Below are 24,765 nucleotides of genomic sequence, written 5' to 3' on the forward strand. Positions count from 1 at the left end.
CCCCCCTGGGCCCGGCAGAACTTTTTGTGTTCTTCAAGCACCCACCAAGTACCCACAGTTAGGTTTTCACCTAAAACTAATGGGTCAAAATTCCACAGGTAACTAAAAGGACACCTAACCCCCAGCATAGGGTACTTCTGTTAGGTGGACTAAATGGCACTCCTTCTAGTCCCCACACATTTGTTCTGCCTTCTCATTATGTTTACTAGGGATGTAATGAAATTTTTCTGAAGTTCTTACCTTTTGCATTTATTATTGAGCAAGCTTAGGCAATTGGCTCAGATCCCTTAGCTCTTACAGTTTGCCATAATTTTTCTTTTCCAAACAAAAGTTTCCAGTGAAAGTGTATTCTGATTTAATTCCTCACTTTTTTTTTCTCTGTTCAGTGTAGGAATTTATTGTTTCAATAGTATGTAATGGGGTCTCAGTTCTTGGATGGAGCTAGCATGATTGGTGCCTACCCAGCAAACTTCCTTATCAAGGAATAATGCAGCCTCATCAAAAAAGACTGCTCTGCCCATGCACATTGTAGCAAAGAAATTTTTATTATTCTACCACCTGTGTGAAGGATATATTCTTTCAGTTTCTAAAAGTTGCTATTAAAGCTCTGGTGGACTTTAGATGACTACATCCACTTGTACTGCAGAGGTCAGCTGTAGTTTCACTGCACAGTATCTATATCCAGAAAACTCATGCTAGTAAGTTGCAAAGTCCCATATCAACAGTTTTGCTACACATGTTTATGAAAGCACTGTTTTATATTATTAAGTTGTATTTTAAGAACCTTTAAAATATGGTTAAAAATTCCTATTTAGTTAACCTCTTTCCCCAGAAGATTTGATAAAATGAAGTTTTAGTACTGTAGTGACTACAGACTTATTTGGTGATTCTGGAGGGTTTGTTGTTGTTTTTAAGTATTGAGGTTTTAAAATTTCTTGTGATAGACATGTAAATTATTTTTGAGATGAAGATGTACAGAAGGTTCAGATGTTGGCAATCTGTATGCATGTTTTCATACTGTTTTTTATATGTATGCAAATTTGTTGATCAGAATGGCTTTGGTTTTGTATCCTGAAGGAAGCAAGCAATGTTATGGCTGGAGGGGGATCTCATCCGATCAAAGCAGAAACAGCGAGGAATTGATGGAAACATTAACAGGGTTCTTTGTGGCTTGAATGACATTTCCATCAGTGACAGTCTGAATAAAGCACAAGACCTGGATCAGTACAAGGAGGTAAATGTTATTAGGAAAAATTTCAAACAGACTGAAGCTGAGCTTTTAATAACTAGCTATAGATAACTTCTAGATTTGTGGGTTTTTTAGACTTGTATTAGTATTAGATTGATTTTTCTCAGATTAGCTTTTTTATAGGCCATAATTAGAACAAATATCCACTTAAAAAATAAAAAAGATCAAATAATATTTAAAACTGTTACAGGTAATTTTTCAAGCTTCAAAAAGTTTGCATTATTTCAAGTCATTCTCTCAGGATTTTCATTTGTTTTCTTGAGAATGAAGGAAAACAAAAAAAGTACGCTTCCCTCCTGGAAACAAAAAATCTGCTTATTCAAAGTTCTTAACTAATAATGCAGGTGTGTATAGATGCCCAACAGACTTCCTTGAAGTAAATAAATGCTAGCATTAGGCTTGAGCATCATGAACTGACTGAGGTTAGATTCCACAAAAGCCCTACACGAATATGTTTGTACAGAGGCACATTTAATGTACCAGAACTATGCAGAGTAGTGCCATGTCTGCAGAAGACACTAGATCAGCCTTCTGGATTCTGATCTTTATGAAGGAGATATTTAGTGCTTGGAAACTACACTGCCCCCAGGAGTTGATAGATTCCCTTGCTTGCATACTTTTGTTTCCCAGAATGATTGTGAAGACAAAGATGTGGAAGCTCAGGATGGGATGACACAGGGAGATAAGCTGAATGCCTTAAAAAGTCGGCGACAGCCTTGTTCCATTACAGCTGGAGCTCTGAGGTAATTATACCAGTCTGAGGTAATTTGCAGTTTTAAATTCAGTCCATGCTATCAGATCTGTGTGGTAAGTACGTGCTCTTGTTTAAGGCAGTAGTACCACCTTCTGTGGTGGAAACTTCTCCAGGTATGTATCTATTAGTTGCACATTTGGTTTGTTGATCTTTTTCTTCTCTCCTTTTTTGCCCTCTGTCTCCCTGTTTGGGAATGCCTTCTTACTATGTAGCAGTAAAAGATAACTTAAAAAATACTTCAAAATTTTCAAATTTATATCAACTTACAACTTGAACAAAATATTCTTAATCTAACTTAGTTGTCTTTCTATAATTACTTTTCGGTACTCCTTATAGAAATTAAGAGTTTTTCAGAACCAGTAAAATGTGAACTTTGGAATTAAACCTGAAGTAACTGTCTGTTCTTTAACTGTAAATTAAAACACTGATTGTCAATAATTCAAACTCTTATTTTTATATTTTAAGCCAACCTGAGAGACACAGATAAGATTTGGCAGAGGGGAAAGGTGTTTTATCATTGGATAAAGATTGCTGCTTTTGTTTCTTTAGGCTGCAAGACATGAAGCTGCACACCAGGTCAATATCACAACCCTTCAGGTACTGACTTTAAAATTCTACTTCTAAATGTGTATCACTTGAATAGGGTCATAATTTTCAGTGTTTTGAATTATTGCTAATCAGTTGATGTAATTACTATTTTCAGACTTCTGAGCATAGAGAGGTAACAAGCCTTTTTAAATGCCTGCAAATTGCATGCCTTGCCCCATTGAATCTAAAATACAAATGGAAGACAAAATTTCTGTCATTATCAAGTATTAATACCAAAAAGAGCACATTTTTTTTCAGTTTTGTGACCTGAATTTTTGAGTTGGATTTCGACAGATGGCTAGCATTGGAAACAAATATTTTACCCTTTCTTGGTGTGTAATTTAAGCTGCTCAATGTAATTTTTCTTCTATGCTTGTAGCTGGAGACTTGTACCCAAGTTTTTTTCATCCTTTAAGGTCTGATTGCTGTATCCCCTGATCTAGGGTCAGAGAAAACTCATTTTTAAATTAATCAATGTGGACAACCATTACAGTAACAATTTGAGTAGTCCAGTGTAACATACATACAGCTCATTATCAACACATGAAGAACCTTGTCACTAAGAATCCCACCCTAGAAAGAGCTGCATGTTCTGTACAACTTTGTGAAACTTGTCATTTGGAAATGATGCTGACCTCATGAAAGCTAAAATTTTGGGGTTTTCTACTCGTACTTGTTCTACAAACTCAAAAAGTAGTCTTAATCAAATTTACATTTAAGTTCTAAAATTTATGATAAAACCTAAATCTATAAAAAATAGACACTTGGCCTTCATAAATTAGCAAGGTGAAAATGGCCTGTAACTTTTTAGTAAGGTGCCACAGGGGAAATACTTGGAGTGGATATCTGGGAAGTTTTTGGTTCTTTGTTTTTTTTAAAATAAGTTTAAGCAGGGAAACTTGAGTTTTTGCTGTTGAGTTCTCAGACTTGATAATTCACACTTATCGAAATACCAGTCTATGTACTGAAAGACTATATGTGTTGGAGATGTATATTTTAATTGTAAAATCTTGCTTCTTAGTGGAACTCTGCACTTTTTTTAGGCTCAGTACTTCAGGTAGCACAGAAGGACCCATATCTCCTCTGAAGGCCTCCAGAGTGATGGCAGTTACTTCACCACCTGCAGAAAGAATAAGCAGACTTTCCGCGTCCTCAGGCTCTAACCTTAAAAGGTTTTTTTCTTCTTCTCATTTTGGTACAAATGCTTGCAGTGTCATACAGTGGTTGGCTATCAGTGCATCTGCAGCCTATGAAGCCCTTGCTGTTCTTTGCTACAAGAAGACTTAAATTTACTTATAGTGATCTGCTGTTGTAGCCAAACTTTAGTTGCTTGCAGATTTAAAAACAAGCAAAACCCAAAATCTATCCTACTAGTCTGAGAGTTTTATTGAGATTGTGTCATCATAAATGGTGCCGTCTTGCTCAAGTGGGTTGTTAAGGTGTCTTTCATTTATCTCAGTTTACAGATGTTTTGCACATATTCTCACAAGTCTATATACTATTACTCTCAGAATACTGAGTGATAATTAATTTTTTATGAACCCTTGATTCATTTAGCTCCATTATTAGTATTTATTTAGCTCCATTATTACTATTGTCCAAAATAATTGTATATATTAAATAACACTCAGAATGATTGATGCATTTTTAATAACTGTGTGCAGAAAAATTTGCCTGAACAGAGTAATACCTGCTTGAGGTATTTCAGGACACTCTACTTATATTCTCAAATTTTTTTATATTACTTCCTGGTTACTTGAAGGCTTGTATCACAAAGCTGATTGCAAGAACCAGAAAAAGAGTTCTTAAACTGTTCCACGTCCACAAAGTACTTCAGTGTAAATCAGATACTGCCTAAACCTTTTTAACACCATCTCCTGCATGTGTATATGGTTTGACAGAGGTGAAAGGTGGCCATGGTGTAGTGCTTGAATAAGCCAAACTTGGAAAGTCCTTGCAAAGAATTCTGCTTTTTGTTACTTAGGAGCTAGAAAGTGAACCTGTGTGCAAACACAGATTATTTCAGAATGGTCTGTGTTATTTACCAAATGTTTACTAATTGTCTGTTGCATTTTTGTATATATCTCTACATACCTTGTGAATATTTTTTTTCCCTGCATGTGTTTTCCATTCAGCGTTTCCATAAACTCCAGACTAGCCAGTTCTCTAGGGAACCTGTATGCTGCTTCAGATGATGATGAGAGCAAAATGACATCATTGTCCTCTAGGACAGGTTTTACTATAAGCCATATCTCCAGTCACCTGAATGGCAGCTTGCAGCTGCCACACAGAAAAAATCATGAACTGAACAACAACTTATACAACAGAAACAGCAGTAGTGGCAACAACCTGAGCAGCCAAAGCAGTTTTCACAGCGCCGTGACAGATGAGTACGCACCAGCCTTCCTTTATGGGCCTTACAAGTCCTCCAGCACGATACCAGAGTCCATTCCTGTAAGTCCCAACAGCACGTTCAGGCAGCTCACTGATGCTTTTCTCCTTTGCTTCTGAGAGCAAAACTATTGCAAAAAAATCTTATCTCAGCATAATTTTCCGACTTCCGCCGATGTTTCTGAACAGCACCTTTGTCTATTACCTGTCATTTCAGCTGCATTTTTTTCCATCTCTTCTAAGCATCTATTATATGGAAGTTTCATAAAAATAAATCACACCTAAACTTAACATTTTTTCTAACTTTTTTTATGGACCTTCTTACCCTTTAGATTTTATTTCAAATTATCCTTAACACAGTGTGTAAGTTAATTATGTGTCTTCATCTTTGTGCAGTAACAGGTTCTAAGAAGCCTTAGTATGTATCATAGTAAACAGAGGGTAGAATATCCTTAAAGATAGGGCTTATTTGAACAATTAGTGCTCTTAACTTGAAACCTACTCCTTTGCTAATACCAAATGCAGAAAGTATTATAAACAAGATATTTCTAATGGTTTCACATTGCAGCTTTCATCCCTCAACAGCTTTTCCTGCCTTGGGCTTATTTTGTGCTCTTTTTCTACATAAAAGTTTGTACAAAGAGGATGTACAGATGAACTAATGCAACTTGAAAGTGTTTCTATACAAAATTCAAAGAGAGACTAGAGAAACTTCAGTTATGAAATCAGGAATAGCTTCATCTATTCTAGGGAAGAAATAATCATATCTACTACGATAAATATAAAACCAATTTAAAATACCTGGTTTCCCAGGATTTGATAACCTACTAATTATAAAAAATAGTACACTGTTTTTAAGATTTTGCCTATGATTAAGGGAGCCTGTCAGCCTCTCTCAATTAGTTCTGACACTTAGGATTTTTATTTTTCTTACTGGGTGGGAATAAAATAGGTTTTGTGTAAAATTAATTTTGGAGTATTGTGCATCACTCTTCTTTTTCCTTACCACCGATAAATTGTTTCAGTATAAAGAAAGTTCTGGTATTATACCTGCTGTTTTGTGTGATGAGTCTGTCTTAAGACAGGTAATAACATACATTGCACGTAACTGGGATGTCCTGAGAAAGGTCATTCATGGCCTGTGTTTTCTTCCTGCAGAAGTGGAGACCCTCCTCTCTTGTTAACAGCTGAGATGTGGCACCAATTATGGCACTCACAGTTCAGAAGCCACATCTTTGTAGCTCAGGAGTGTGAATTGCTATTTCTGAGGACAGATGACAGTAGGAAATAAAATCTCATTGTTCCATTGTGGAATTAAATTGCATGTATGACTGAAACCTAATCTGTATAAACAAAACATTAAAGTTAGTTGTGGGAATGTGATTTTGTATTTTCTAACTCAATGTGTTCCTCCTACTTCTATCCTGGTAGAATCTACTTGACCAAAAGTGGCTCTTCAGAATATTTGATGCTTTCAGACTCCTTGTTTAAAAAAAAAACAACAAAATTAGTTTCTTATCCACTACAGTTTATCTAGAAATAAATGCTGATATTCCATGTTCTTAGAATCACTGTTTGGCATCGAGTTTAAACTTTAAACAGCAGCAGTAATTTATTTGTTTGCAAGGGAATTCTGGAATGTTCCCACATCTTCATCTCTTAAATTTGAATCTGTTTTTCCCTACTACATAGGATTGTAATAAACTATATATAATTGAGATTTTTCAATGATTCATAGTTTTTCTATGATTAAACAGGTTCTTAAACAAGAGGACTGTTCTTGTTGAACTAATTCAATTTAATTGCTTCACACATAGAGATGAGGAGAGAGGTGAAAAGCTGTATAGCAAACCAGGAATGTTTGAGATACACTGATGAGTCTTAGATTTGTTCATGCATTCTCATTGCTCTTGAAAGTCATCCTTTTTAAGTGTTCCTAGTCTTTAATTCAACATGCTTACAGAAATTCAGTCCTCAGGAGTTTGGTCCTCTGCTCCTGTTGAGTATACTGGAACTAAAAGTCAATGTACCAATAGTGGGTGAGAGCAATCACTCATCTAAATAAATGGTAAATTGGCTGATTTTATTTAATTTTTTTTTTAGAATGTCTCACTTTCAGTACTGGCTCATAGTTAATGTACTGAACAGTAATGCTGTGGAGAGTCAGCCCATTCCCATTCTTTTCAGTTGTTTCTTTAGTAAATTATATGCTGCCAGCAGCATTTTAAAGGCTTTTTTTCCATATTTTACTTAGAGCCACATACTATGCATAATATTACATGCAGCACCCTAAGAGGAAGAAACTCCTTGTAACTGTCATAGGACTTAGTCATGAAAATAAGCTGACATCATTCACAATAGCCCAGAATTTCCAAGGATATACCAAATGATAATGTAAAGCATTACAGAACCAGTAAGCCTGTTTTCTTCAAGCAGCTTAAAAGGTCAAATGTAAATACAACATCTTAAAAGCTAAGAACTGTCACCTCTTTTGGAGAGGTAGTTGCTGTAACTTAATTCTACAAATTATTTTTAACAGTGAGAGCCAAGTTTTTGGGCTTGTTCCATAAGCATAGGACAGGAAATTAAGTATGTGTGACACTTCAGGGATTTTGTGTCTAGATATTTACAAAATTTTAGGATAGTGCTGTGTTTCTCCTTAATCTCATAAACCCTCGAGGTACAATATAGTTGGCATTGGCACAAAATTTCCCCGAATCTGTGTGGGGAGAGGGGGTGGTTTACAATGTAACTTCCAGAATTGGAGCATGCCTTTCTTAGATAAGGATGACTTAGGAATGGGAAGAAAAGCAAGGAATGTTGGTTACTGTGTAGTTTAAGGAAGAAGAAAGGAGCAATTCATGAACAGGTGAAATAGCCAACAGCAGAGAGGTGCTTACAGTGAGGAAGGAAATTGTCTCTTTGCAGTAGAACTATTGAGTCACTAAACACATTAATTTAAATTAAATATCTGAGGCATAGTGTAAAGTTTTAGGGTGAATGGAAAACATTTTTAAAGAAAAAAAACTTTCTAAAATGCACAAATCTCCTGTTTTAAGAACATCTTTAATTTTCTTCCTGCCTATCTTAATGACTTTAATAATGCATGGAAGGATATAAGGGATATAAAGGATATAACCTTTGAATAATTCTTAGCTTGATGTTTCTTGCTCTTGAGGAGTATAGGTTATACACAGTTAAATGCAGCAAGATCTTTAAATGAGATTCTATCTCTAATCTTCTCTGAAGAGTGAGGTGAGGTAAAAAATATTATATATGATATATTATATATATTTTATACTATGATGTGAGAAGCAGCATTTCTTAGCAAGTCATGCCATGCAAAGTCTACGTAACAAAGTGCAATGATTTACCTGTGAAGTAATATTTTTTCAATACATAATAATGGCTAAAAAGTGTTCCTGTTTGTAATGTTTTTCAGATATGTTCTGATTAATGCATTTGCTTCTAAATGTACCCTGTAGCCCTGAGCATCTCTGCCAGTCACAGAGGAGTGCATTAAATTGTTACCTATTTTATGCACAATTGACTGAGTGCAGTTACTGTGATGTCCTGAGGTTTAAGACAAGAGTAGGTTTTTCAGTTGTTTAATCTCTGAATGCTTTCAGGTAGTGAGCAGCTTACTGGCAAATATGGATGCTTTATTTCGAGGACAACATAATTTTTTGGAAAGATTAGTCCCAGTGATTCAAGAGAGTCATGCTTAAAACTATTTCACTTTTAACCTGAAACTTTCTATATCTCTCTATCAGTGTTATAGCCCTTTGTTATCTTCTTTTCATGTTGTGGAGATACCTCATGCTACTCATCTCAACTTGATTTTGTTTTGATAAGTGAAGTTAGCTCAAAAATCCTTTTGGAAAGTGTTCAAATTCTTCAGTTTTTTAAAATCTTTCTGGTCCAGAAAGCTGCTACTCAGTGCTGTCCTGCTTATAAATACATAGCTTCTTTTATTTTCTTTGACTGTAATGCACTGGGACCTGTGGGGGGAAAAGAGTTCTTGCCATTGATAATAGTGACTTCTGTTTCTTGTTTTTAAGTGCCATGCCCTGCATTCCTCAAGGGATTTTTGTTTTGGTTTGGGATTTTTTTTTCTTTTCATGTGAAACTGTGGAAAAGCATCACATCTTTTATTTTTATTTGGTTGGTTTTTGGTTTTGTTTTTTGTTATTTTTTCTCCTTCTTCTCCCCTCTTCTTCTGGGACCAATTAACCCACCAAGGAAGATTGATTTTTCCTTACCACTTCAGCCACAGACATGCAGCTGTTTTGCTTTTGGTAACACTTACCAGTGGTCTGAAGCTCATCAGCAAAATACAGAATAGTATCAAGATACCAGTTCTGGCAGAATTCTTTTAAAAACAGAATTCTGTTTAATCATTTCCACTTCACTGCTTTAGATGCTGAAATTACTTGAAAGTCGTGACAGCCCAGCCTAGGCTTGTTGCAGTGTTTGTGTTCTTTCTAATTGGAGCACATCAGGTGATGTACCTGACAGAAGTCTATTACATGTCCTGGTGCTTTGTTTACTCACTAGGCTCATCAAAGGACTCTTGAATGATACTGATTAATTCCCTTTCTCTTAATTGCCAAAATCTCCCTTCCCTGAGTTAGATATCAAGCTAACCAGCTGTAATCATGCAGTACTTTTATTTTAGAAAATCACCTTATCACTCTTACTTGTATATCTTTGTTATCACGAGTGGTTCAGGAGCATTTTGAGATGGCTAGGACAGCAATTATTCAGTTCTAGTTTATGTTCACTAAACTCATTAGGGAGTTTTTCCCACAGTATGCAAGAGAAGGTTATTCACCAATCCTGTTTTGCAATGAAACAGCATTAATGCTGCTGTTCCACATTCCATTTAACAAAAAGGAAGAATCAAAAATAACCATGACTATAACTATTGTTGTCAGACATGTATTTTTCTCTAAGGTTTTTGTCCTTCATCAGTGCAAGCTTATAATCCACTTTATCATGTTTATGCTGATGAGCTAGAAGAAAAGCTTGATTTTTAAAGAAAAGAAAAAACCTGCTGTTTCAGTAAAATAGAATAAATATTTTATTTTACAAAGTGTGTGTTTTGATTAACAGAATCTCTCACAATAACAGTTTGCAGAATTCTTCTCTTCAGCTGTAATCACACTTAAGGTACCGCTGTAAGGTTTTTGCTTTGTTCTTACCATAGTTCTAAATCCAAATACCGCTCTTTAAAATGTATTTTTATTGGCGAATATGTAACTGGGTAGTCTTAAGATGAGTCACCTTTTGCTTCTATAGCTGTCATGGAAACTGGCAAGATGGAAACATTGCCAAAAACTGAGGAGTGTTGGCAGTGTTTTAAAATTCATATACATAATCTTTACCTGTAGCATGGTTTTTCTTAATAAGAACTTACCATTAATGAAAATAGGACAGGCTTTGCAAAAGCCAGACAAACACCAGTGCATCTTGCTGATGTGTAAAGTCAGGATCACTTCATGTGTGTGCATTTTCTCTAATGCATCCTGAGTTAGTTTAGTGGCTCTTGTGTATTCACAGTAGTTCTTGCCTGTGGCAACACTCCTATTGCAACGATGTTTTGGGAGAGTTGCTGCACAATTCAAAAACGTAAGTTACATTTTTGCAGTTATCTGGGGAAAGGGCATGTTCAAATCCTGAAAAATAGGCCTAAATGCCATAAGGGTTATTCTGTCTTAAAACAGAATTCAAATTCAGGCTGACATGGTCCTGCAGTCTCATGTCTGCAAATGCAGTTCTAGTGTCTCAGCAGATTTGGTGCTTATATTCTCTTCCACGAGACTTTCTGTGCCTTCTCTTGAAGAGGAAAAGTGAAAGTGATCTAAGCACTTGTTTCAGCATAAACTTCATTAGATATCCTTAACTGTAGTGAAACTATCTAATTCTTGGTTCTTTGTATAAATGTCTGTTATTTGAGTATAAAATGGCAAGCTTGACATGGCATGGGACCACTGTAGGAATACACACTGAGATTTCTTCTCCATTAACTGATTTTATACTCTCATTTTTGCAATTCAGCAGTCAATTTTCTTTGGATTTTTTGTCTTCTATTTTTAACTCTGTTTTAAACAAGAAACTCCGTTTTAAACAAGATTGTGTTAAATCCAGCAAATTGTAAAAATGGACTGGATTTTTTTGTTTGCTTTTAATAAAGCTGTCAGAACCATAGGCCATACTTTGAGTCATGGCAAATGTAAATTTTAAAATAGAAAACTCCTCAAAAGATTTAAAAGAAAAAAGGAAGAGGAAACCACAATTACAGGCTTCGAAACTTTACAATCAATCTCTTCAGACGTGTGACGAGATTTCAGAGAAGTAATACGTGCTCTTAAAGTGCAAAATAAATCAAAACAACAAGCCTCTCCTGCTATATTTAAATTTCTCAAACTCACATTTGAGTTCACATACTTTACAGTAGCTCAGTTGTTACACCTATCACTATGCTTTTAGTAATAAAAAATTGTGAAGTCACATAGATTAATCTAAAAAAAGTTCTGTTCAGATTTAATTATTTCCCTATATAAAGATTTTAAGACTTTAGGAAGACTTGGAGACATTAGGAAGAAATCATAGGGATGTGAAGTAAGGTTATGATGAGGGTGGGAACACACTGAAAAACGTATTTCTCCATTTGAAAGTAAATAAACTCTGCCTACTCATCTGTAATGAAAATTACCAAAACACACTATCCTGTTTCCAAATAATATATGCTGCTGGATATTTGGTAGTTTTTTATATGTTTTCTGGATTTTTTTTCTCATATTTTTGTAACTTGGATTACCAGCAGTTTAAGAATTACAGTTTAAACATCAAAATCTTTCATTTATTGTTTGCTTCTTTTATTAAAATCATGATGTAGAATTCCCGGTTACTGCTGTCTGCTGAGTGAAGGGCTGGTGTTCTCAGTTCTTTGTTACTAACTGCTTTTAAGAGTGTACAGTGCTTTCCGGTCATCTCTCATCTGTCAAAGCGTAATCTATTACTGTATAACACATGAGAGGAAATAACTACATTTCTTGCCTTTTAAAGTGTTTATTGGTCAGCTAATTAAGTGTAACCATATTTCCAGTTGTTTAAATACATTTCTTAAAATGCGAAGCCTTTGAGGATCATTAAGAGAGAAGTTTCAAGTGCCCATTAATGAAGGGATATTCCTTCTGCCTTGCTCTTACTAAAACCAGACATTTTTTAGTCAGTGGTATTCAAATCTGTATGCTGACATCACTTTTTCTACCTAGGGAAGAATATCCAGATGGTCTCAACTCTTTGAGATGTGAACATGCATTTAAAAGACAACTTTCAAAATACACACTGAGACTTAAAATATAGGGGGAAAGTAGTTGATGATACTCGTTAGAGCTGTAAAAGTGTCTATAAATGTATTATACACTTCTACTGGCAGGTTCCACTATGGGTGCCAAAGAGCATTTTCTATAATGATTAGTTAGGTATAGTAGGAAAATGGAAGAGAAGACTGTGAAGATCCAGTCTGTCATAGGAGTCATGTTGCTCTCCCATAGTTCTCTAATTCTGAAGAACTGATGCAGTTTTAAAATACATTTGGGGGGTTTATTTGCTATTTATTTATAACCATACTAATCTGGGACAGCTCATCACTGTACAAGATTCATCAGAATGACTTCTTAAACATCTGTATAGGAACTAGTAAAATGATTGGATACTGTCTAAACTGATTAATCAGTTTTTAATAAAACTTCAAACTTTAGTAGAAACAGAAATGTAAATAAATACAGTAGAGCACATTATGGTTTTCTGTTAATTATACTGACTCGTTAGTAATCCAGATGAACCATTTGCAGTGCTTCATTTTCATCTGGTTTTGGTAATCATACATAAATTTATCCATCTGTGTAATTACTGATGTAGCTTTTTTCCTCAATAATGAGCTACATCATGTTTTTCCTATATCATTACCTGAATCAACATCTAAAGTAAGCTGAGTCTTACAGTAGCAGTTGGATTCTCATTCAGGATAAGTGGAAACAATTCAATTACAGTAGCAGTGGTATTTTAAAAGACTTGCAATGCTTTCTTTAATACTTACAAGAAACTGATTTGGAAAAGTAAGTGTAGATATAGGAAAATTGATGGACTTTACTCAGATTTTAATTTCTTCTATTTTATTCATCTTTACCTATGTAGAGATTCAGGTCCTCCTTCAACTCTTTATTTTTCTCCTTTCTGTCCTTCCTCTACTCTTTAAGTGAAAAATACATGTTATATATAAATAAAACCTCTCCAGTGAGTTTTAATCAGTTTTTCTTCTCTGCACAGTCCCTTCAGTCTGAGTATGTTCAGTACTAAAGCCTTGCTGCTTTGGTGAAACCTGCTGAGCTCTTCAAGTCTGTCCTTCTTGATGGAGAAGAACTGAAGAAATGAAGCTGCTCATTAAAGGAGGAACCTTCAATACAAGATGTATTAAAATCTTAACACCAAGAGGAGACTTCTTAACAGGCAGAAATTTATTGTTAATGACTACTGCAGATGCACTGAAGTTGAATTTATGGAAATTACTACCCCATGTTATATACAAATCTAATATTTTTTATGTTGAGACAGCTTAAATATATTTCTAATGAGTTCCATTAAGACATTTATTAACTTGTGTACAGTGTTAAAATATGTATTAAGAGAATATTTTGGTAAACTATATATAAAAATTATGTAAAAACTAGAGTATATTTTAATTTAGGGTCTACTTTGCTACAAAAATGTATATTTTAAAGAATTTGTACATGTTTATCAAAGATACAATTTTTTTTATGAACAAGAGATTTTTCTTGTTTTTTGGGTCCATTATTATTGCTTAAATCCTAATGTAATTTACTTTTTTACTAATTGATCTTCTGGTAATTTGATGCAAGTCGAACTAGTAAGAGACTCGTTATTACAATATCAACTAAAAGCACTTGATACAGTCTGCTTTCCACTTCTAGCTGCTAATGTTTCTTAAGGAAACACTATGAAAGAAAAACAAAGGGAAAATATTTGTTGAGATGTGATGTAATTAATTGCATCTTCTACTGAAAAAAAATAATTTGTGATGACTCAATTGTACAATTAACACACTTTCAATTTGTCTTAAAGGTTTTATGTTTTATTTTCAGTGTAGAATGTTAACTTTTGCTATGCAATATATGCTGCAGAATGAAGGTAGACCAAACTGAAGTTGGTGAAAATGTACAATGAATTAGGTATCACTGCATACTTGCATGCTTTTAACCTACATTTGGCAGTATGTGTACAATTTCCTTAGCAACACACAGTAAATGTTGGACATACATTAAATTTTTATCTATCAATTGGATGCTTCATAAATCTTTACATTTGCTATTAAGCAAATGGCTGAGGTAGCCTCCTGTATCATGGAAGGTTTTTGTCATAGTAAAGATGCTCTTTACTCTGTGGAATGTACAGTTCAGGCAGATGTGTTTAGGAATGAGGCTTAGGATGAAATGGTGTTACAGGGAGGTACTAAAGATCTCACAAGTGCATGGTAAGGAAAATAATACAAGCAGCTGTGAAGATTTGATTTTTCCCCCATGTACAAGACAAAAACGAATTTGTTATCCAGTTGTTTTTCCAATATATGCAGAAATTTGAAAACAAAACTTAGTTGAATTTTCATTCTTTGTTCCTGAAGATCTGTGAATACCATGCATTTGCTTTACAACTGAACTGCTATGTATTTTTTTAAAAGGATCAGATCATTGCAATGGAAAGTTGTTCTGAAAGTGTTAAAAAGCAATACTGAGAGCAGCTATAAAAATCAAAATCACTGAATAAAATTTACATGCAATACTGTACATTTTTGCAACTGTGTATATGTAACACATGCACAAAGTAGCCTATGTATGTGCTTATATATACAATATACTGTATATGAATTATAGATGAATGGTAAGGTAATTCTACCTCTCATAAAGAATTTTCTCATGTACTTTGTTATAAATAGTTTTCCTTAATAAAATACTGATTAATTTTGAAATGTAGATATATACATATACATACAGCTAATTGATAATAAAATGCCTGTATAAACTTCCTTGTTTCATGCGTTTTTTTCTTAGATATTTTGATTATTTGATCTCTAATGGAATATAATTCTTCAAAATCACCTTCTTTCCTGTACACCATGTAATGTACTTAAAAGTAGGATGACATTGCAAAAGGCCATTAGCAAGAGAGAAACCTTTTTTAACAATCTCTCTAAACCTTCTTGTATTTGCCTTGTAAATGCCAAGTATTTAATCAACATGTTGAAATTACGATGATGGGGTTATATTTCAAAATATGGTAATTTCAAAGCTGTGTCTGAACTGAGGAATCTTTCCTGGGTGAGGCCCCTTGTTATACAGGTGTAATATACCTTGACTTTTTTGCATGTGCAACAGGTCCCTTAGTTCCACCAACAACATTTTCTTTGTGCATAAGAATCTAAACAATGTAGCTTTATTTAGCTTTTTGTCTTTCCTTCCTTCAATTTAAAAGTAGTCACAAATGGTTCTAACATTTGTTTAACTCTGTTGCTGATTTTCAGCAAATTTGTTATATTACATGATTATTTATCTATTATTTACTAGTGCTTAGTATTCTTATCAGCCTCTCTTGCAATAGTTGGACAGTGTGTAACTGTTACTCAAAAGGAATGGGAAAGCTGGGAATAGAGCAGATGCTTTCCAAGTTGTCCAAATTCTGATCTAAAGTCTGATCTAAAAAGACAACAAAAGGCTTCTGCCACTGCATTTGGGTGTATAATGGATGGTGATTTGGATGTGCAGAGTAAATAATATACAGGAAGAACAGGTAATTAAAGGGTTTGTAGTACATAGGACTCAACCTCTTGGCCTTTTTTCTACACTTTTATTGATTTATTAGATTAAATACATAAATACCAGCTTATGTACAATTTTTTTTATTCATAAATAAGTCAATATTCTGCAACAATCAACTTCTTAACTACATACAAAAAAAAAAATTGGAACGGTGAAAGGTTAAGAAGGTCTTTTAGAACCTTGTAGCTTTTAAGAAATAGCCTGAAATTTATTTCAGATCCTGTGTTCACTTGTCCTTGAACTTTACCATTTCTCTTCCTTCAAATATGAATATATCTGTTTCTGGGAGAACAAGCAGTAGCACATAAGATCTCTAAAAACACAAATGGATGGATTAAATAAATCTAAAGGTCTCTACTGGGCATATTATTCTGTGGCTAACATCTTATGAAACAGTTAATCATCATCATCTCTTTTAAAGTATGCTTTATGAAGCTTTTCAGTTAGGGAGATATTTCTTGTTACAAATTCAGAGACTATTTTTCAATTACAGTACTGCAGAAAGAGGAGGATTTTAGTTTCTATAATAACTGTTCTTTACTGACAGCTAAACAATGAAAGGCCTCAAAAGGTTTGACACTTGATTAGATCTACACTGTAAAGTGCAGCAGGCAAAAAATATGGTAATTAAGGGCCTGATCAAGTAAATCACTGAGGTATGTCTTTAACCTTAAGCACATGAGCCATCTAATTAATTAAAAGTGAACATAGATATTCATGTTTTTAACAAATCCACCTTTGGATCAATATTTCTGCCCATTGTTAACATGAGCCTTTTTGTCAAATAGAAGATGTGCTGTATTGTAACATCCATTAACCCACACAATTTAACTTTTTTAAATTGAAAAAATGTATACAGCAACTCTAACTACCTCCTAATATATTATTTGGTATTGCCATTTGTTAGCATCTAAGAATGCCTTCTGAAGATCTCTGGTACAGGTATTATCTTACAAACTGCAATTGCTTGCTTTTGTAGCCAATATCTAACCTAGCTGAAAAAGCAGCTTTTTTTCTTAAGCTCATCATAAAATTAATCATCACTCCATATCTGAAAAGCTTTTCAAAGTAAATGTAAGTTCTCTTACTGAGATTTTTATTAAGTCTTGTCCAGGTTAAGGACAATTAACATTTTGTCCCTGTTCGAGTAAAGCAGGGTAGAGTTCCTGGGAGAATCCCATGACTAATTATTCTCCATTTGGGAATTGACTGTTCATGCCTTCTCTTCAGTCAGTTTTTAGTCCACCTCAGGAGCTGTTATTCATCTCTCCAGGAACTAATTTTGGAGTTTCAAATACTACACCGATTCTGTGTTATCTGTGTGCTCACCAACACCAGTGTTCACCTCTGGCAGGGTGGCAATGCAGGATTTCCCATGGGTTGAGACAGCCTGAGGTTTATGAAGAGACATAATATGTTCAGATTGAGAACCAGCTTCCTCAAATAAGTACTGTCTTATAATGATTGTTCTATTTACTGTGTTTGAAAGATTTGATTTGGAAAGTATATTATTATAGACCAGTTCTAAAATTAAAATTGCTGAAGCATACTGAGCTTTCTCTTAACAAAAATAAGATCAGGAAAAACTCTGTTAAAAAGCAAGTATCCAGTAGAGGAATTTCTACAGTTTATGGACTGTATTTCAGACAGAAGTGACTGATACTGTATAAAACCTTGCTTCAAATGGAAGTTGTGTAAATGGGTTAGACCCAGAAGACTGGTAAGGCAGGGAGAAAAGAGTCAGACTGTGTAGTTGGAGTATTTCTGGAGCATGATAGGGTTTGGCTTTTTTTTTTTTTTTTTCCTTCTTGATTTAACAAGTCGAAAATCTGCTGAATTATTCATGAAGAGTGGAAGGGCTGAATCTTCCTGGAATGATATACAGTGTACGTACTGTGGCACAGGAGAAACTGCAAAGCTTTGTATCAGTTGCTGCCGTTTCTGCTGCCGATTGCAAGGTGCTGCTGCTTTTGCTGTTTTCACAGCTACAGAAACCTCAGTCGTGCGCTGGTCTGCCAACAGCCATTTGCCTCCCTATGGACCCACCTTCACCAGCTACAATCTGTGGACTCTCTTGCTGCTTACCTGCCTTGGACACTGCTGGTTTTTGGATGGTTACTGCAAATAGCATTTTCTGGACCTTACAGCTTCTATGACTGAAACCTGCCTTAGAGTCCCCCAGCTGCACAGCCTCCCGTGTGCTTGGTGAGGACTCCTGCAGCAGAACTTCTGACCCAGACAAGGATGGGATTTACAGGGCAAAGTCAAAACTGAGCTGCATTCAGCGAGATGCCCAACGCCTCTTCCTGGAGTGCTAGCTCGCCTCTGCTGCTGCTCTGGGAGGACTCCTCCGGGACCCGCATCTTTCTGTCGCTGCTCTACGCCGTCTTAGCTATCTCAGGGACTTTATCCAATGTGATGGTCATCTATTTAGTCTTCTCCTTCAAAAAGCTGCAGACAACCAGCAATGCCTTCATCGTGAACGGCTGTGCGGCAGACCTGAGCGTGTGCGCCCTGTGGATGCCCCAGGAGGCTGTGCTGGGGCTGCTGCCCCCCAATTCCTCCTCCCTTCGCTCGGCGGAGTACCGGCTGCTCCGAGGGGGGCTCCTGGGCCTCGGCCTCACCGTCTCCCTGGCCTCGCACCTGCTGGTGGCTTTCAACAGGTACGTGCTCATCACCAAGCTGCCCAGCGTGTACCAGGCCCTCTACCAGCGGAGACACACGGGCTGCATGATCGGGCTCTCCTGGGCCCTCGCCCTGCTCCCGGTCCCGCTGCTGCCCGGGCTCTGGACCCTGGGCTCTGCCCAGTCGGACGGCAGCTCTCGCTACACCGCTCTGCTCCTCGCCCTAGCCGTGCTGGGCCAGACCGCGCTGCTGCTCCACTGCTACCTCGGCATCGTGCGGCGGGTGCGGGGCAGCGCCAAGCGGGTCAGCGTGCTCAACTTCCACCTGCTGCACCAGCTGCCCTTCCCCGCCGCGCCCCCGCCGCCTCGCCGCGCCCAGCGCCGCCTCAGCAGCGTCTCCGTCCTGCTGCTCTGCTGCGTGTTCCTGCTGGGCACCCAGCCCCTGGTCTGGGTGAGCCTCCTGGGCTTCTTTCTGCGCCCGGCGCCGCCGGCGCTGCAGGCCGCCAGCTGGCTGCTGCTCTGCTCGCTGTCGGCCCTCAACCCGCTGCTCTACACGTGGCGCAGCGAGGAGTTCCGCCGGGCGGCCCGCTCCGTCCTGCCCCGCGGCGAGGGCCCGGCCGCCGCCCCGCGCCCCTCCGCCGCCGCCGCGGGCCCCGCCGGCGCCCCGCCCTGCCCACAGCTGCCGCGGCGCCGGGGCACGGGGAGCAGCGCCAGCGCCGCGGCCGCGCCGCGCTGAGGGGCCGGGGCAGCGCCGGGACCCCGGCGGCCGCGCGCGGAAACGAGCGCGGCCCCTCAGGCCGCTCCGCCGCCCCGGCCCCCGCCCCGGTAGCTCTTCCTCTACACGTTCTCCTGCTGCTCCTGTCTGACACCACGCACTTCTTGCCCGCTCCCTCTTCCACCCCACGGCCAGGCAGCGCCGAGCGCTTTCCCGAGGCACCGGGACGGACACTGGGGCGGGATCTCCCGCCGTCCCCCTCAGCCCCGCTCCCGGCACGGCTGCTGCCCGCCCCCGGGAGCCGGCCAGGACTCCAGCCAAAGCGGTGGATATAGGAATCTGGGATAACCGGTAAATATGGCAACGCACGTAACTGTTGTTATGCTCTAAAGATTTCAGTATGAGACAAGCAACTAGACAGCTCTTTCTGAGACATATGCAAGTTTGTTTTTATAAAATCGATGTAATTCTTCCAGCATTTAAAGTAGTTCTTTGAAGTGAGCTCCCTGAACACAAGATTCGTTTGTGAAGAGCTGGCAGGTGTCTCATTACACACACACGCACACAGATATCAGGAGCTGCTTCCTTTCCCCCAGCATACCTGATCTCTCTGCTCCATGCAAGACCCTCCTTCAGCTTTCTCTGGCAAACTTCAGGATGATGCTGTCTGTGGAAACTGTTAAAAACAAAAACATATGCGCCTTTGTGGTGATGTCGTTTGGATATTTTGTTTTGAATGCTCTTTAAGGCCTGTTTTAACACAGGCCTCTGCCCATGGGCACACAATAAAATACAATGCAATATGAAGACTGATGTTCTCCATCTAACCTTGTCACTGTTCAGTTACCAGTTTGTTGTGATTCTCTTAAATATACTATTTCAGAATTATGATTTCACAGCCTCTGCCAGATACAAAATAACAGATTCTGTGTGGCATTTGGAAAGGAGACAGCTCCTCACACCAAAACCGCAGTGGTGAGTGCTGCATGCCCATTCCTCCCAGGAATGGTCTTAAAATCCTTGTATTTCCTTCTCTGTTGCTTGACTTCCTCCTTCTTTTCCAACGCAGTTGCTGTTGTTCTCATGGTGATGATACTTAGTGCTGTGTTTGCCTTTTGGCACAAACGTCTGGAGAAGGTAGTTGTTTTCTGAATCTGCATCCACAAGCAGTATCACCTAAATTGTGCTGTCCTGAGAAGAATGGACTCGTGGGAACACAGGAAACTTTGTCACAACAAGAGTTTGTTGCATTGGGTGACACAAACTTAGAGCTTTCAAGAATGTATTTTAATGATTTTAATAACAAGGAAAAGACATGCACAATAAGTAATAACATAAAAGGCCCTTTGGCCATATTTTATAATGCTCCACACACTTTGCTTACTTTACCTGATGGAGTTTGAGTTTCCCCAAAAAATGCTTTAAGAGAAAGGGAATAATTTATTATTTTTCCCAAGACTGAGACCTGCTGGTATCTGTGATACAATAATGTGTTTAAAAGCTCCATACCAATATTTTGGTTTCCTGCATAAAAAAGTCTCCATCATCACAGAAGAGATACTTATTAAGATCGTGATTTGAAAAACACAAACAATGAAGGCCTCAAAAGGATTACTTTTTTTTTTAACTGACATCCTGAAAATGTATGAATGTGTTGAAAACAGCTTTAGCCACTTGCAAGAACCTGTGGAAAAATAAAACAAGTTTCCTTGAGTCTGAGGCTTACAGAAGGCTTCTTCATCTTGGAGACAGTGTTCCTCTGAGTGATGGCATCAGAAAGATGGGGAGGCCCAGCAAGGAAACATTGAACATATAAGATATGCAAGATTTATTTTGTTAACACTGTGCACATATCTTGGAGAGTAAAGGAGCCACTATATCCTTGTTGTAATATCTCATCCTAATCGCAGAGGCCGTGCTTTAGATGTCTTTGTGTAGCAAATGGAGAAAGAAAACTGCTTTGACCTCACCCATCCCAATACTGGAAAATATCCTGGTTCACTTCCAAAATAAAGTTCAACCAAGGGCCACCCAAGTGTAATACCCTGTTCAATTACAAAATAATCCTTAGGCTGGAACCCACAGAATAATGCATATTGCCATCTCCCACCATGGCTAAAGGAACTCAAGATACTTGGTAAAGCTCAATACTGAGCAAAAATACATAAGGAAATAAATAAATAAATAAATAAAAATCAAACTCTAAAACAAAAAATTAGACAATTCCTCTCCCCTGTTTTTGGCTATGGAACACGTTAGTCTGGAATTAAAGCAATAACATGTTTCAGAATTCAATGTCCAAACCATCAGATAACTGGAACTTCTGGATATCTTCCCCTGTAAAATAGCATGCAAGTTAAATCTGAAATGCCTGCATTTGATATAGACCACGTTTTAAATGCAAACATGTATAAAAATGCTATGATGTACAAAACACTAGACAGCTATCCTTTTGCTATGCATCAATTCCAGAAAACAACTGGAAATCCCTTGGAAAGTTTGATGTAATTACATCTGACTGTAAATCTTTGACTGTTTTAATATACTCAGGTGACCTAAATAACATTACACAGACAAAAAATTAATTTAAAGTAATTAAGAAAGAGTATTTGTCTCAAGATCAGTTTCTCTTAGAAATTACTGCTCTGAAAAGTCCTGTATGCTTTGTTCTACAGTCATAATCTTTGTATTTCCACACTGTAAATACTTCATGGTAAATTGCAATGGAAACTCGGCTTGGCTTAAGTTCTCCTGGCTCTGTGGTACTGCTTCTTGGTTAAGGAAATGGATTTCATTCTCAGTTTTTGTCATTCTATGCTTTAATTTACAGATGATTTATATGTGTCCTCTGCTAGTTTAATGGTGACTTTTCTTCAGCCTGAATTTCTGTCATGCTTGAACAACTAATTTACAGACACAAGGGATATGTTGACAATTACCCTTTAAAATGTCTTAACCAAACACTCTTTCTAGAGGTGTAAATGAAGATAATGGAAAATTCTGTCACCAGTTCAAATGAGGTTTCCTTGAACTGAGTTGCTCCTTTCCTCTGGTGTTGTGCCAAGCAAGTTGAGCATGGCCAGAAGCTGCCCTTCCTAGATTGGCTGGCATTGACATGTATTAGCTGGCTTCATGTGCTTTAGATAGGAGGTGAGAGCTCATTAAAGCATTGGATTTACAATGCAGTAGTGATACAGTAATGCAGATCAGCCATGCTGTTCACGTGCAATAGTTGCCTATTCCTTGCTATTTTCTCAGGGCTTCTGGAAACAAGAGCAGGTAGGAGTTAGTAATATCCTGGATGAATTGTGGCCACTTGCACTGCTGTGCTCGAAAAGTGCCATGTGGTGTATTATGGCCCAAATAAATCTGCCACTCTGTTTGTGGATTGTCCATGCAGAAATACGTGTGGGACCTGCTTTTTGAAAGTTAAATTCTGATGCCTCAAAATAACACCCTGTGGCATGGGTTATTTGTGAAAATTGCTTGTAGAGTGTGTTCCTGAAGTGAGAGTTTGGATTCAATCTTTTAAAGTCACTCTTAATTCAAAAAAGTCATAAAAAAACATAGAGCTGCTTTGTGGAATTAGATAGCTACAACAATATGAGTTTCCATCAAAACTGGGCAATCACTGCTCTCAAGGAAGGTGTGTAAAAAAGTACAGGGAGCAAGGTGAAGCTGGGAAATTATGACAAGGGGAGATGAAGAAGGCAGGACAGAGGCACTAAGAGTTTGATCCTGAGAAACAACAGAAAAAAAATCTGAAAGCCAGAAGAGATCTGGGATTATGATAAAATGAACCATCTCAAATTATTTGATTCTTTGTATGCAAGGAAATAGAATTCTATGCTTTTCTTAATAAATAAAAGCATGCACTTGTAATCTCGATTTCTTCCTTGAACAAAACATTCTGTACACCAGCAAATTTTCTTTAAACTCTGAAATCAAAAAAGGTATGAGTTGCATTAGCAGTCTTGAGGAGACTGCATTCAACAGCAGTGCTGGACTGACAAGCAGAGATAACATCTTAGCTAACCTCCAGATTCAGTCAGCCATAAGCACACTGTGAACTTTTTTTTCTAACTACCAAGTTGATGCTATTTTTAAAAAAACCCACATACGGATTATTTTCAAATGAAGACATTTAAGTGTAGCATTTCATTAAAGAAAAAAGTGACAACATATACTTTAGCTTTCTATTTCATCTTAAATCACATAACTAGATTATTGCAATATTCTTTAAATTCAGAAGTCCCTTTCTCAAATGGCAGCGAAAATAGCTTTTCTCGTGACTGTTTAACTTCTAAGAAAGCTACTTTTTTTTGCTCTTTTATGTCAATCCTTCCCATGCACTGTCATCATTTTACCAGGGTAATAGTCTATTTTCTTTCCTTCTCTTCTTTCTTCAGTATCTTCTGTAATTTTCTTCACTAAGGGAAAAGTTCTTGATTCTGCTGATCAGGGCACAACTGCTTGAGCAGGGTAAGTTTTGGGAGACAATTGTAAACTAAGACTAAAGAAATGATGGACAAATCCCACATACTTAAATTTCTATTTAAAGAGTGAGTTGGTATTGAAATTGGGCTTTTACGTGCAGAGCAGTAGACAAATTCTTTGTCTGTATTTACAGATATTTGCATTTGAGTAAGGCTGTGTAAAAAAAGGGTAATATGAAAAAAAACTCCAAAAATAGTTTGAAGGCTAGAGAACAAACCTTTTTGGCTGAAGAGTTCAATCATAGTAACTTAACAAAAGCGACATCATTACAGAATAAGCACAGTTATGCAGGTATTCAAACCAGTCTGTTATCATACATGGTGATCATTAGATCACTAGATCATTAGATCTCTTCTGGTGTGGAAAACATGACCTTACAGTAAAATAGCTGTGCTTAAAGAGTGTGGGCCACCTTGTCTGTTCATTGTCATGGAGTTCAATATGGTAAGGGTCCCTGTGCAGCCTGCCCTACACTGTCCATGGATGGATAGTCATGAAAATAAAGAACTGGAAACAATCCTGAGAAAAAAACACTTGTGGCTGCTTTCTTGCCTGAAGCTTTGGGTTTCTGAAGGGGCATAATAACCACTTCAGGAAGGTTAACTGGTGTTTAGGGAAAACTGTAGGATGTCTAACCTGGAACCCCAGTCTTGTCATCAGTTTAGAGCCAAGCTTTTGAGAGTTGTTCAGAAGGAAAGCAAACTGCCACTTGGAAAGGGAGCTCAAGCCAGTCAAGGGAGCTGTGTAGCACCTTAGACTTCACCATACTGACCTTATCCTCTTGGAAGACAATGGTTTAAATAATGAATAATAAAAATGTGCCTCTGCCAAAAATTTTCAGCATTTTTTAAATGTTTCTTTTTTCTTTACTTCTGTGAGATTCACTCCTGCTGCCAAAGTTTTACTGCTGCTCTAGAATTGACAGCTGATGAAAAGCATAATTAGTATTAATTACTAAAGAAACACAAAGAAATTAAGAACAAATCTCATTCTTACTGAACAGAATCAGCTCTGGTGGTTCAAGAGCCAAGGCACACAGAACAAGAACA

The 24,765-nt window shown here is 37.4% G+C and overlaps 2 protein-coding genes and 1 long non-coding RNA gene across 6 annotated transcripts in view; all 3 read left to right on the forward strand.

The window, feature by feature from the left end:
• The window catches only part of CDC14A (cell division cycle 14A), a 53,726-nt gene extending 38,636 nt beyond the window's left edge, over positions 1-15,090 (forward strand). For 2 of the 4 annotated variants that reach the window (XM_033516277.1, XM_033516278.1), the window contains 6 exons: positions 1,078-1,234; positions 1,880-1,992; positions 2,553-2,600; positions 3,635-3,763; positions 4,727-5,045; positions 6,141-6,365. In XM_033516277.1, coding sequence (XP_033372168.1) covers positions 1,078-1,234; positions 1,880-1,992; positions 2,553-2,600; positions 3,635-3,763; positions 4,727-5,045; positions 6,141-6,173 — 799 coding nt within the window. In that variant the 3' untranslated portion in view covers positions 6,174-6,365. Of the gene's footprint in view, positions 1-1,077; positions 1,235-1,879; positions 1,993-2,552; positions 2,601-3,634; positions 3,764-4,726; positions 5,046-6,140; positions 6,366-13,319 lie in introns of those variants that run through there. The other 2 variants (XM_015636419.3, XM_015636422.3) reach the window with 2 other exon arrangements.
• A 2,912-nt stretch (positions 15,091-18,002) lies between these two features.
• Positions 18,003-19,240, forward strand: GPR88 (G protein-coupled receptor 88). The gene has a single exon (XM_015635653.2). It carries the CDS (start codon positions 18,170-18,172, stop codon positions 19,238-19,240), a length of 1,071 nt encoding a protein of 356 aa, XP_015491139.1. The 5' UTR covers positions 18,003-18,169.
• A 66-nt stretch (positions 19,241-19,306) lies between these two features.
• LOC117244806 lies at positions 19,307-24,550 on the forward strand. Its single transcript, XR_004498580.1, has 2 exons — positions 19,307-20,194; positions 20,289-24,550. It is a non-coding gene; the product is annotated as an uncharacterized LOC117244806 (long non-coding RNA).
• Positions 24,551-24,765: the final 215 nt, after the last annotated feature.

Source organism: Parus major, chromosome 8 (genome assembly GCF_001522545.3).
Source record: "Parus major isolate Abel chromosome 8, Parus_major1.1, whole genome shotgun sequence".
Classification (NCBI taxonomy): domain Eukaryota; kingdom Metazoa; phylum Chordata; class Aves; order Passeriformes; family Paridae; genus Parus; species Parus major.

Bases quoted from the DNA above. Each gene is read 5' to 3' on its own strand.
- GPR88 (XM_015635653.2), top strand. From the start codon at position 18,170: ATGCCCAACGCCTCTTCCTGGAGTGCTAGCTCGCCTCTGCTGCTGCTC.